We start from the raw sequence: 14,415 nt of genomic DNA, 5'->3' as shown, positions 1-14,415 counted from the left end.
TATCGTAAAAACTTCGGAACTTTAATTTACTATGGCTAACTAAAATAAACTATAGTTTACTATAATCATAGTTTATTATTGTATTTTTTGTTAGGGACTAAAGAATTTTGCAAGTCCTTAAAAAATCCTGCTAAAAATAACTATAAATATTTAATTAAAAAAAGGAAAACAAAACTAGTTCCTATGACAAATGTACGGTATCTGTATTTTTACCTCTTGTTCTCATGCTTTGTATCCAAAAATTTTCAGAATCACCAAAAATATCGCTGTCATCATCTTGTATGACAAAATCCTTGTTATCCGCTGGATCTTCACTATCCGCTGGATCTCCATTGACGACCGTTTTTGGTATCTCTGTAGTTCCTGAAATAGAATGTTTTTATCCATTTTATCTCGAAAGAACTTCGTTTTTTAAAATTACATTTTAGATAAATATGAAGTACTTTACTTAAGCCATATGATGATTTAATAACAAGGACATCCTTTTGTATTTTATTTACAAGTCTTCCTACCTATCATCAGTAGTAGAAATATTAAACGGAACGCTTCATTTTTGAAGTTGTACAAAAAGAGGCAAATTTTAAATAAATATGACATTGTTTAGGTGAATTCCTTCTCCTGTTGCCAGCAGTGAATGTTCTCTTTCAGGACACTAGAAATACAATGACAAGTCAAGATCTTCAGCAGTATCCACAAGGGATTCGCGTTCTTGTGTATCATTAACTCTCGATCCTAGTTAATAAGTGGCATATTAATTAGTGGCAAGTTAGTTAAACAATTTTTACTTAAGAAAAAGGCACGCTTTGGACTTTATTTGGGATTTTTTAGAATTCACTTGCATGGTAAGTATTGTACAGTAACCCCACAATAATATTAAGGTTCCTGACCAAAGGGCCAAAGTATTCCCAATTTCAAAAGAGACACCCCTGCTTATCATAACCATGCACATGGTATGTTTCCTGAATAAAAATAACAATAGAAGATTTTCTAAGTTATTATGCATTTATATTATATGTGTTTTCAAAAAAACATAACCCTTATGCCCCAATTCATAATCCAGAGTTATGATTTTTTTTAATTTCCTTGCTCATTACCTTGCAATTAGGTTTTTACTGTTCAATAACAATACGGAACAGAGATGAAGATGCATTTAAACTTATCGTCTATAAAGTTTATTATCGTCTATAAAGTAAATAAACTACATTAGCCCATTACCATTGGGTCAAGATATTCACAATTTTGGAAGAGGCGCCCTTGCTGTCATAACAATATACTTGGTTTGTCTGCTAAATACCTAGAGCAGAAAAAAGTTTTTCAAAGGAATAATACGCTTTCACTTTTACATCATCACTAGATCTCCCCTCCCGCACAACACCTCACCCTGGGCCATAAATTTTCTATTTTTGTCCCTCGTCGTGCATTAAGATTTGAAAATGTTCAGCTTCTCTGCAACCACTCAACCGATTTCAGAATAAAGCATCTATGGGTGAAGAGGAACCAAAAAAATGTAAATGTCATGGTCCAAGCCTCCACCTTGGGGCCAGAGGGGTGGAGTCAAAACCACTTAAATTAATGCAGTACTTCAAAATATTTTTTTCCTGTACACCAAGCAGTAAAACGGATTGCATAATTGTAATTAGCATCAAGTCCTCAACCACAATTGCAAAATTCATGCCCCCTCGGTCAGGGGTTCTAGTGCTAAGGGGGGGGGGGCTTAATAAATTATTTCGTGAAAATGTATTTTTTCTTTTAAAACATTCTTCTCTGCTCCTAGGTATTAAATGAACTAACCAAAAACATAGTTATATAAGGCTGCCTATTCCATAGCTGTAAATCCCGTGGTACCAGGTCAGTGGTTCTAGTGTTAGGGCGGGGCTATATATCTTATAAAGTGAAATAGATTATTTCTTTGAAAATCTTCTCTGCCCCTGGGTATTTAACAAGAGGCCCATGGGCCTTAAAGATCACCTGAGCATTATGCTACAACTTTCAAGTTATTAAATTTGATTCATGTTTTAAGCCAGATGCTTTGGCATTCACAATTTTGAAAGAGGCATCATTGATCATCACGTAGCAGTTGCTTAGCGTGGTTATACTTATATTAATACCCACAGGAAGGGTAGGGGAATAAAAAATGCATTTCAACTAATCAGTAATATTCAGCAATAATCAATAGTTCCCTTACCACACATGAACCCATGAGTCTTAGGCCTAGATCCACACATTGCAGAATTTTTGAAAAGGCAACCCTGCTTTCAAAAATAAATTTAGTAATACCAAGGAGCAGATATCAAACAATTCATTCATTTTCAGTATATAAGTACAGCCCCCCCCCTCTATGGTACCCCTGACCCTAAAGCCTTGCAATTCACTATTCTGCAAGATTAGCGCCCTTGCTCATCATAACTACACTGTATATAGGCAGTTCACCTGCTTCATACGCAGAGAAAGAGAAGAAAATTTTCAAAGATTTCATGTATTTTCACTATATAATCTACGAGTATAGAGCCCCGCCCTAAACACCAGTACCCAACAATTTTGGAAGACGCACTCTTGCGCATCATAACTACATGTACGTACTTAGTTAGTTGATTTAATACCTAGGAGCAGAGAAGAAATTTTTCAAAAATTCATGTTTTTTTTACTCTAAAATCAAAAGAGCCCTGCGCTAACATCAGATCCTCTGATCGCGGGGTCATAAAATTCACAATTTTGGTAGAGGCACTTTTGCTCATCATAACTATGCACTTAGTTGGTTTATTTAAAACCGATAGGAGCGGAGAAGAAGATTTTCAAAGAATTCATGTATCTTCACTATATAATCTATAGAGCTCCGCCCTAACACCAGAACCCCTGACCCTGGGGTCATAAATTTCACAATTTTGGTAGAGGCACTCTTGCTCATCTTAACCATACACTTACTTAGTTTATTTAACTCCTAGGAGCAGAGAAGAAGATTTTCAAAGAATTTATGTATTTTCACCATAGAATCAAGAGAGCCCCGCCCTAGCAATAGAGTCCCTGTCCCTGGGGTCATAAAATTCACAATTTTGGTAGAAGCGCTCTTGCTTATCATAACTATGTACTTAGTTTATCTAAAACCCAGGAGTAGCGAAGATTTTCAAAAAAAATAATGTATTTTTAATATATACTTATTTACCCATGCCCTAGTACTAGAACCCCTGACTCCAAGGCCATGAATTTCATAATTCTTTTAGAGGACTCAATGCTGATACATATTTATGATGAAGCAATGTGCCTCTTCTAAAATGGTTTATTTCAGGGCCCCTGGGTCAGCGGTTTTTGGGTGTACATAGTCTGAAAATGTATTAATGCCTTGAAATCTGCTCTTTGTTATCAATTAACCATTAATTAAAATATAAAATTTATATTAAATTTTCCAAAATTTTCAAATATGTTGCTACTGTTGGGTGATACACACAATCGGTATATAGTTGAAATGCATTTTTTCTTTGTTATTCTGATCTATTCCAGGGTATTACGTAAACAAGCAAGTGTGCTAAGAGTATTGTTATGATAAGCAATTGCGCTTCTTTTAAAATTGTGAATTTAATGGCCTCTGGTTTAAAAAACCAAACCAAATTCAATACTTTGAAACTTGTTACATGATACACAGGTGGCCTATATGGCCCGTCGGTCACTTGTTTTTATACTGGGGAGAAAACAAGCTTTTTAAAGAATGAATGCAAATCATTCCCCCTTCAATATTCCAAATGTTAGAATATACCCGAGAACTATTATAATTGACATGGGACGCCTCTAGTTATTACAATCTATGACATTTTTTTTAAATCTATGTTTTCAATTTTATGTCACAATGTAATGTTAATACTAGATGCTGTCATGAGACAGTAATACCCGCACTAAGGTATTTGCCTCTTAATACACGCTCCTACATATTGGGCGGTTTTCCAAGGAAAAAGTCAAAATAATTCTATAATTTACATGTATTCATCAAATTGAGTATGAAATTCTCAGACCCTGTGACCTATAACTCAGAACCTCTTATATTTATTTTACATGCTTAATTCATTATATACCAGCTTGAATTATTAATGATGTAAATTAGATTTTGATAAATGTTTTGCTCATAATAGGACCTTTTTAAATTTACTAATCCCCCCCCTCGACACCACAATCACACAGCACATACTTTTTGGAATAGGCTAGATGGAAAAGTTTTGTTAAAACATCGTTTGTTATGAATTAATTTAAAATTTGTTCTTGTACTATACATGTTAACATGTAAATTTCTACATCACATCACGTTGCGTCACCCAATATCATATTTTAGATTAAACACTATTTGGCACACCTCGGCCGATTCCCACTTCATCTGATAAGGTGACGGAATCGACGAAGGTTTGCCGAATGGAATTAGCACATGGCTGCAGTCTGGTGTGCATTGGATTAATTCATTTTGTGTTATAATTGGATTTATATTTCATGAAGTTGACGAGACCTATGGCAGTCGGTACAGTACCCGCATCGTTATTCTTTACAATTCTATCGTGTTCTATCGTGCGTGTATCCTATCGTATCGTGCGTGTATCCTATCGTATCGTGCGTGTATCCTATCGTATCCTATCGTATCGTGTTTTCCGTTTATCAGGTTTTGCGTTTTCTATCGTGTTTTCCGTTTATCGTGTTTTGCGTTTATCGTGTAGATCGTTTATCAGGTTCTATCGTGTATCGTGTTTTGCGTTTATCGTGTATATTCGGAAACCCTCGCTTTTTATCTTTACTATGTAAAGAAACTACTGAGCTATTCCGAGTTTCTTTTTCGTTTTGTTAATAGAAATAAGATTAATTCAACCGAAAAAGATAAAATAAAGATTTATCCCTTTCTTTTTCATCAATATAAGAAATATTAAAGCGTAGAAGGAAAAAAAAATAATTAATCGCGTATTTCATGAATGAATAAATTGATTTATTAATAAATAATTAATTAAATAAATAAAATATTTATATCATGGAAAAGCAGACAGTAATTGTCAAAATTTAAACAGTAACTCTATTTTTCGGAAATGAAATTATAAGTAGATCGATCAACTGGTCTATTTCTTTAAAAGATAATTTATCGAATTGTATGATTTATTTTGTCAAAATTAAATATTATTAATATGATTTTCCCAAATGAATTGGAGTTACCGGAGAAAGATTTTTGGTAAGATACGATGTTCGCGTAGACAAAAAGCAAATAAATAAATAATAAGCAGGATATTGAAATGTGTCTTTTTTCATGCAATATTCTGTTTTTCCTTGTTTATTGTCTGATAACGTTAGAAATATGTTTACGCGTCTGACCTGCATGTATGCACAATTATTTAAAGTCTTGATGTTACAAATATAATATAACATAAGACAATGATCCAGATGATTTTAACAACGATTTTGGCCGTATACGTTCAAATTTTAAACTTATTTGTTTAGCTAATTATAAATTCCGTGACATATGTCTAAATTAATAAAAGAAATCAAAATTATAAAATATAATCAATAAAAATATTCTAACCAATTTATCACACCATGGCTGTTACTATAAAATAAAAGATTTTCATTAATTTTATCTGGCATTAGATATCATAAAAATAATATACACATGTACACGGGAAAACATGAAGTTTTTTAACAGCTTACCTTTTCGGCGTTGAAATAAACTCAAAATATAATCCATCGGCATGCCAAAAATCAAAATAAATCGAAGACCTTTCCTTACAAGAAAAATTACACGTATGTGTGGCTCTCTAATTAGCACACTGTCTTCCTGCGCCGTCATCCGCCCCCTCCCCCTTCTCCCCTAACTGACACCTCGGCCCGTGTGTGTGTGATCACCGTCAACATACCTGTACTGATTTCTCACCTGGGGTCAATTAGTAACCTCGAATACTACCTTGTTCTACTGAAACGCAACTTCTTATTTTCGGAATTTTGTTCCTAACTTAATTGAACAATTTTATCAAAGATTTAGTTCAAAATACATTAAATAATTGTACGATTTATCGATGAAAAAATCATCTTGAATGTTAAATAAAAATTCAAATAAATCAATGAAATGAAATGAAGTCCCTAAACTCACTCCGTTGATTCTTTTTCATTTCGTACAATGTTTCCATTATGTTTATGTAAATAAGTCTTGTAATAAACATAAACAAAATATACTGCACTTATGGTACGTGCACTTTCGGGTCATCGGGTTTTCTACGTAAAACAGACAAAATTAATTCTAGGAAACAATTTCAGTGATCGTAGAAACGGATGAAATAGTTCTAACATTCTAAACTATGAAAATTAGCTCGCAATATTTTTTAACGGTATCTTACTATAAAAATAAAACAAAGGAGTCGTGTGATCCGCTGTGACCATGCAAGACTAATAAATACACCGAATCAATTTATAGTATTAATCGATTTTATTCCATACGTATATAACTTTATTCAAGAATTCAATATTATATTTGGCTATTTGGTTAGATCTTGTTTATCTAATTTTAAATTGGTTGCGGACTTTCAAGATACCGCCCTTCGAACGAATATGCCTTATATGAGATTACGGGGTCAGTGTAAAATGATTTTTAAGGTTTAATAATTCATTTGCCGAATTAAACCTATTTTTCGTTATTATAAGAAACAGTACACACAGAGTTTAATAGCAATGATTTATAATTATTTAGTCGGAGAAGTCGCATTTCACTCTTTTAATATTTGTTAATTAATTTTTCTGTTTTATATTGTTAAGAAGAAAGTATCTAACCATTCAATGTTCGTTAATAAATACGAGATTTTAAGTATCTGTAAAATGTTTACATGTACATAAGTCAGAGCTTAGCGTAAACGTACATGTGCAGCTGTAGCAGATTCATATTCTCATGACACAGTTTACATGTATGAATGCAGATCGCTATTATTTAATAATTATTTAGATTTCTATTCAGAAAATTTAATTTTCTTGGACTGTTTCGTTCTTGATAGATCTATCATGATAAATTTATTAATTTTGTTATAAAGCCGTTTTCTTTAAACCTTTCTTTCGGCAAGTCTTCTACTGGTTTATTTTCTAAGATATTAATATTTAATTGCGATTTTTGGATACATCGCAGTATGTAAGCTTTAGACATTAAATACAAATTTTTAATTTATTGCGTAAATTTCTTCCGTGAAATAACTTGGTACTTGTAGATAAATTTAGAAAATTAAAATGTATAATTTTCATAAATAATAAATCTGTTTATAGTGTTTCAAAATTCACACACTTGAGAAAAAATTAAGAAAAAATACAGTCTCCATTTCATAAAAATCAATTTAATCACTGTCAATTTTTTATATATAAAAATGAACAACTTTCGTAAAATTAATACAGAGATCTCAGGTTCTTTTTATAATAATTAAATGTACTTTATAGTTTAGATTTGAAACTCTGCGAGTATTTAAATTAAAATAAATTAGTTTAATTTAAATAATCTTTAATCTTTAGATTTAATTCAAAATAATCTTTTCGTCTTGTCAAAAAACGTTCCGCATTTTGAAACAATCCTATCAGGTTTTGCGTTTATCCTATCGTGTAGATCGTTTATCAGGTCTATCGTGTTTTGCGTTTATCGTGTTTTGCGTGTATCGTGTTTTGCGTTTATTGTGTTTTGCGTTTATCCTATCGTGCGTGTATCCTGTCCTATCGTGCGTGTATCCTATCGTATCGTGCGTGTATCCTATCGTATCGTGCGTGTATCCTATCGTATCGTGTATCCTGTAAAGAATAACGATGCGGGTACTGTAAGTACAAGTTTAAGCATAGTGGGGGGGGGGGGGGGGGTAAAATAAACCCAAACGATTAGGTTAAAGTTCAAAAAGGGTCAAAGATCATCTCATCTCATGCCACACTAGACGAATTTCATATTGTGAAGTTATCTCTGACATTCAGTTACTGCCAATACTGGTGCGGATCCAGATTTTTTTTTTCGGGAGTAGGGATGGGGGGTTCACATCTCAGTAAAAAAAACCCAGCCTAGAATTTCCTGACAAGCAGGAGAAAAAAACTGAAAACAAATAAACAAAATAAAAACAATGATAGTGTGGTCAATGTTTTCTAAGTTAGGGGGAGGATGTCCAAAGTCATTTTTTATTTGCTTCAGTATATAGTCTTGTTTAAATAACAAAGCAAATTCCAGGGGGGGGGGGGATTCCTATCTCCCTACCTACTCCCTGTCCCTGAAATAACAATCTATTTTGTGATTCCAATTAAATAGTAATTTTTTTTTCCATTTGACTAATTATACATATTTTGTTTCTTGTGTTTATATTATATCTGTCTATTTGTCTGCAGAAATTATTACCTTGCCCATAAGTTTTAAGTGGGATGGGCTATACAAATGGCTTCCACATTTTATAGGTTTATTTCTTGTGACAATTAAGACCTTTTATTTGGGTACCATTAATTTTTACCTCTGATCGCTTGACCTAGGATACACATTTTTACAAGAAAAAAAAACAAAATTTAAACTTGGCCTAAATTTTGATCAGTAGGTGCTAGGGCTTTCATGTTTAACATGTGTATTCATTGTGAACTGTCAACAGGTATAAATATTTTGACCTTGACCCTAGAGTTTGAACCACTTAAAAAATAAATAACCTTGGCAATTAACTTTTGAACAGGAATTACTAGGGATTTCTTTATTTCACATGTGCATTCCTTGTGTTAAGACTTTCTTCTAATACTAACAATTTGAACCCTTTGACCTTGACCTTTGAATTTGACATATATTTTAGAAACTTCAACCGTCGCCATAGGCTTCCATACAGGGATATCAGTGTTTCACAAACACATCTTGTCTTCATTATTATTTGGTGGTGTCTCCATATGAGGGAAAAATTCCCAAAAGAGATGTATTCACAACAAACAAACAAATTACTAGAGAAAATATAAAACATGAATATGTTGGACATGCATATCTCTGCATGAAAAAAACAGCTTTTCAAATACTGCAACCATATTGTAACCCTGTCAAAACACTCATTTGAGCTTTTCTGGTTTCCTTAGCATATAACGTCTGTTGTGACGTGTCGTCCATCTGTTTGTCTGAAAACTTTTAACATTTTCAACTTCTCTAGAACCACTGGGTCAATTTTACCCAATTCGTATAGAAATATGTACATTTGTATGTCAGACTGTCCATCTGTCTCCATAAATTTAACCTTGGTCATCACGGTCATATCTACTGAATGAGAAGAGACATTCATATTAAACTTATGTATTAGTATTTACCTGTGAGAATGGCATGGGTTTTTTTTAACATGTGACCTAGAAGTTTGACTAACTTGCAAAAAAATTAAATTGTTATAAATTCATCATTTTGAAAGAGAAAAGTTCGGGCATTCATATCATAATGCATGTATATTATTACCTGTGATAAGACCTTTCCAAATAAATCATGACTTTTACTCTGTGACCTTGACCTTGAAGCGGTCAAGCCTAACCTACTTTTCAAAAATGTTGCATTTGCTTATAACTTTTGATTGAGATGAGATATGACTCTCACATTTGACAATTACTCATAAGAATTCAAGGTGTTTCCCAGCATGCGATGCTTTTTTACCCCTTGACGTTGATGTTTTACATAATTTTCAAAATATTTGACTCTCCTAAAAGATGATTAGGCTTCTGAGTAACATTAAGGAAGAGTTCAGGGAAGTCAGGGCTTTTTGCACAAAAAAACCGTCATTTTTCGATCCACATTTGACCCCCCGGGGCAAAATCTAAATTCCAAAACCTTACTGCACATCTACCTAACACAACCAACCATCTCCCAAAAGATGATTAGGCTACTGTGTAAAATGTAGGAGAAGTTCAGGGAAGACGGGGCTTTTTGCATAAAAAACGTCATTTTTTGACCCCCATTTGAACCCCTGGGGCAAAATCAAAATTCCGAAACCTTACTGCACATCTACATGACACCACCAACCATCCCCCAAAAGATGATTAGGCTGATGAGTAAAATGTAAGAGGAGTTCAGGGAAGATGGGGCTTTTTGCATAAAAAACGTCATTTTTCGACCCCCATTTGACCCCCCGGGGCAAAATCAAAATTCCGAAACCTTACTGCATATCTACATGACACCACCAATCAACGCCAAAAGGTGATAAGGCTGCTGAGTAAAATGTAGAAGGAGTTCAGGGAAGATGGGAGTTTTGCACAAAAAACGTCATTTTTCCACCCCCATTTGACCCCCCGGGGCAAAATCAAAATTCCGAAACTTTACTGCACATCTTCATGACACCACCAACCATCTCCCAAAAGATGATTAAGCTACTGTGTAAAATGTAGGAGGAGTTCAGGGAAGAAAAGTGTGACAGACGGACGGACGGACATGAGTAACAGCAATATACCCGAACTTTCTTTAGAAAGTGCGGGTATAACAAGGAATCACGTTTTAATTTGTTGGGTATGCCAGAGACAAAGATGGCAGTTGCGTGGGCGACAGTTGGAAACGAGGGAAAATTTATGTATAATGGACTTCGCCTGTTATGCACATTATCCCACGTTCGAAGTATCGTTGATGCCCTAGCATACTCAACAAATTAAAATGCGATTCTATAACATGCATATGGATCGAAGCTCTGAATACTGCACACTAAAGAGCTCTATTGATGGGTTTGAATGATCTACCTATGATCTACCTATGCTGATCTTGTCAGCAAATAATCAAAATTTATCTCTGAGTCAAATGCTGAGTGATGTTTTTTCTTACTAATTGTTAGTCCATTATATATACACTAAATTGACTATGGATTTTTTCTGTTATTTCCCTGATATTGACTAGTAGGATGTGACCGGTTGGAAGGGGATGCTCACTCCTCCATGTCACCTGATCCCACCTCTGATGTTTCAGAGGTCAGTGTTTGATCTGCTCCTATTTTGTATTGTTTTAAGGGCTTTGATATTGAAAACTATTCGTTATCTCCATAATATCCTTCACCCTTACAAGTTAAAGGGGCGACTGGGGTTTTATTGTGTAAAAACTAAAATGGAGAAACTCTTTAATTTTATATAATATATAACTAACACTGACTACAGTGTACATGACAAGTTTTGGGAAAATTTATCGCCCATCATGTATTTTAAGGGACCGTTTCAAAATACAGGTACATTTACTATTTGAATTATATGGGAAAGTGCAAATTTTACGCACTTTACAAATACTACAAGACTTTTTGCTTAAACTATGATATATAATGAGCAATACAATACTGCACATTACATGTATATATAAAAACCACAAACTTTTACCACCTTGTTTACAGAGGGGACATCAATGTACCTATTAATTATAAAAATTGTTATAAAAATGGTAAAATCTTGAGTTTGTTTAGTTTGTTTTGTTTCATTAAGTAAGTGAAGAAAACATTTGCTTTAAAACAGTAAATACGCTACATTGTACTATGATGCGCGAAATATTACGCAATGGAAACCCAAGTCGACCCTCTTAATTAAATTAAACAAAACTGCTCATTACAGTTAATTCCGCAATTTGTTAACAGTAAATGAATTCATTTTTCTAATTATTATACGCCCTGATCAATACAGTGTGATCCTGGGCGTATATTGTTTTTGCCCTGTCTGTTTTTCTGCTGTCAACTTTACCCTTCATCAGACCTTTTAATTTTAAACATAGGAGATAGACTGACAGACGGGTCAAAAACATTATACCTCCCGCAACTAGTTGCTTTGGGTATAAAAATATTGTTTTTGAAAAAATTTTCCTGCGCAGGTAAGAGAGGTACCCTATCCTAATAAACAAAATACTAGGTAGTTTTCGATTTTAGGGCTTCCTTAAATCATTTTTAAATTATAAAACATTATTTTCTTGAATCTATTAAGTACCTTGTCTGATGTCTATTGTTGGTAACGGTTTCAATAAGACTTCCTTTACGTCTTCTGAAAAAGGAATTCCAATACAATGTTTTATAATTATCCACATTCAATATATTCAAAATTTTCTTAAATCAAATTTTCTAATCTTTCTCCCTCGTTTGGTTTTAACAAGATTTCACAATCCCCTTCCAAAAAAAAGTTTCTTGTTTTATGAAAGTTATAAAATTAAATATTCTTTGAAAGTAAAATGAATTATGTAAGAAAGAAAAAAAAATCTTTATTCATGAGTGAAAAAATGTATTCAATTATCTTTTTTATAAATGCTATTATTTTCTTTTTATCTTTAATTAAAAAAAATTAAGAATCTTACATTCACACAGAAAATATCAAAAAAGATAGTATGCACAAACTGCAGTACCTATAACTTCAGCTTTTCCTTTTTCTTGTCTCAGTTTTCTTCTTCGTAAAACTATAAATACAGTCAAAAGTAGAAGAATAGCGACTAACACAACTACCAGACTTCCCACGATTGCCCCAATTAATGCTGAGTTATTATCTGCCAATGTGGTTGTTTGAATAATCGTTTCTGTTATATTATACACGCCATTGTCTGTAGAGAATCCCTGGGTCACCAATGTCTCTGTTGTGTCTTTGGTAGTTTTATCCCATGCACTAAACATAAAATAAATATATATGTGTAAATATAGTTACAAGACTAGGACATTTTGCTGATTTGAATGATGAATATTTATCACTTACGTATTTCCACAGAACGGATCAGCAAGATAACAGTGATACTCTGTACTAATTCTTAAACAGGCGGGATCTAAATTAGAAGAATATTGAGAACATGTATGTAAATACATATTTAAAGTAATATAAGTAGGGTTTTTTAAGTTAAGGATGAGTATGACATTATTCTCCATAGACCAAGTTATGCTTACATCTGTACATTTCGTTAATGTGGACTTCTGTATCTGGACAGCCCATTAGGAAATGTGAGCAGTTAGTTTCTGACAGTTGATCGCCAGTGGTCTCCAAACAATTACCTAAATAATACTGAATTGTTAATTACTTGGTATATTGCGCAATCAATTAGATGTATATCATTTTTACTTTGTGTAATTTGGATGATGTAACATTTACATATCTCTTGTGTAACTGATTTAATCTATAGGCAAGAAAAAGGTTCCTTTAATCTATTATATTTAGTTTCGTCACTCTTGATAACTCATTCTAAACTAACACTCATGGCAGAGAACTTTTTGGCAAATTCATTTCTATAAATTTCATCAAATTCATTTTAATTAGTATTTTTTTTTTATTTTTTGACACTAATCTTAAGAGTTCAACCCACTTTTGAAAACTTCAACATTCACCATAACGTTAATAAAAATAAGCACATGTACTATGGCTGTTATTTTACTTGTGCATTTCTTATCACATGATCTTCCTTTGGATACCAACGATTTTGACTTTTTGACCTTGGAGTTTGACTGGCATGTAAGAAAGTTCAATCCTTGCCTAAGCTGCCATATTGGGTATCAGTTTTAAAAACGCAATGTATTAAATAACAAAAATTAAATTTGATCACTCACCTCTCTCCAATATCCCCATGACTCCATCGTGACAGAATTCTACCAGACCCGTCTTTTCTGAGTTCGGGAGACATAAGTACTGTTTGTTACCATACTTGTCTTGACCACAGCCCAGTCTGGCAGAGGCTATCAATGTTTCTGTCAGCTTCTGGGGACAGGAGACCACTACACCAGTCATTACTGTACAGAAAAAAGTCACATGCAGAAAATTGCAAAGAAGATTCATCTTCAACATGTTAAAGAGAAACATTTACTTTCAAAGATATTTTCACTCAAAATAAAATTGTAATTCGTAATATTAGAGTGTAGGTCATATAAACTTTCAAATTTGTCTCTGTGATTACTCTTTGAAAGTTAGGTGGTTGATTTCTTTATAATTTCATTTGAATTTAAAGAGCTACAGCCACGAAGTGCCAAAATATGCCCCGTCCCCAAAATAAATGAAATTTTACTCTGTGATAGGTTATACTTTGAGGGTTATAACACAATTTATTTTTTAGTGATATCTTTTCCAGCTAGTTTTATAGTCGTTTGAAAATGGTATTGTTTCAAGTAAAATCTATATACATGTATAACGTCATGACTTTTGACGTTATTATATATACGCCTGTATATTGTAACGGTATGACGTTAACGTTATTTAAATGAAAGTAATTATATCTACATTATCGGAAGGGGGATCCGTTAAAATAAACCCTACCTAATAATTTGGGAAATTTTATCAAAGGACCGTTAAGAAGTTTTGAATCATGAGATAAATACAATATCATGTAGCTAGCTAGTTTTTGCTTTGATTAAAAAAAGTGTCAAATACTGTTATTATACCCGCACTTTCTAAAGAAAGTTCGGGTATATTGTTGTTACTCATGTCCGTCCGTCCGTCCGTCCGTCTGTCACACTTTCTTCCCTGAACTCCTCCTACATTTTACAC

General features: G+C 33.2%; 1 protein-coding gene across 1 annotated transcript in view; it reads right to left on the bottom strand.

The window, feature by feature from the left end:
- Nucleotides 1-13,669, bottom strand: part of LOC134254889 (uncharacterized) — an 89,233-nt gene extending 75,564 nt beyond the window's left edge. Inside the window, exons 1-6 of the mRNA XM_062737420.1 lie at nt 13,485-13,669; nt 12,831-12,935; nt 12,646-12,712; nt 12,305-12,558; nt 11,896-11,949; nt 214-363 (exon numbers count right to left, since the gene is read on the bottom strand). Of these exons, the coding sequence (XP_062593404.1) occupies nt 214-363; nt 11,896-11,949; nt 12,305-12,558; nt 12,646-12,712; nt 12,831-12,935; nt 13,485-13,662 (808 nt within the window). The 5' untranslated portion in view covers nt 13,663-13,669. The remainder of the gene's footprint in view (nt 1-213; nt 364-11,895; nt 11,950-12,304; nt 12,559-12,645; nt 12,713-12,830; nt 12,936-13,484) is intronic.
- Nucleotides 13,670-14,415: the final 746 nt, after the last annotated feature.

This window comes from Saccostrea cucullata, unplaced genomic scaffold (genome assembly GCF_032062105.1).
Source record: "Saccostrea cucullata isolate Sc308-1 unplaced genomic scaffold, CSIRO_AGI_Scuc_v1 ctg8308, whole genome shotgun sequence".
Lineage (NCBI taxonomy): Eukaryota > Metazoa > Mollusca > Bivalvia > Ostreida > Ostreidae > Saccostrea > Saccostrea cuccullata.
Note: the sequence above shows the minus strand (reverse complement) of the source record. Positions and strands in the feature narration are given on the sequence as shown.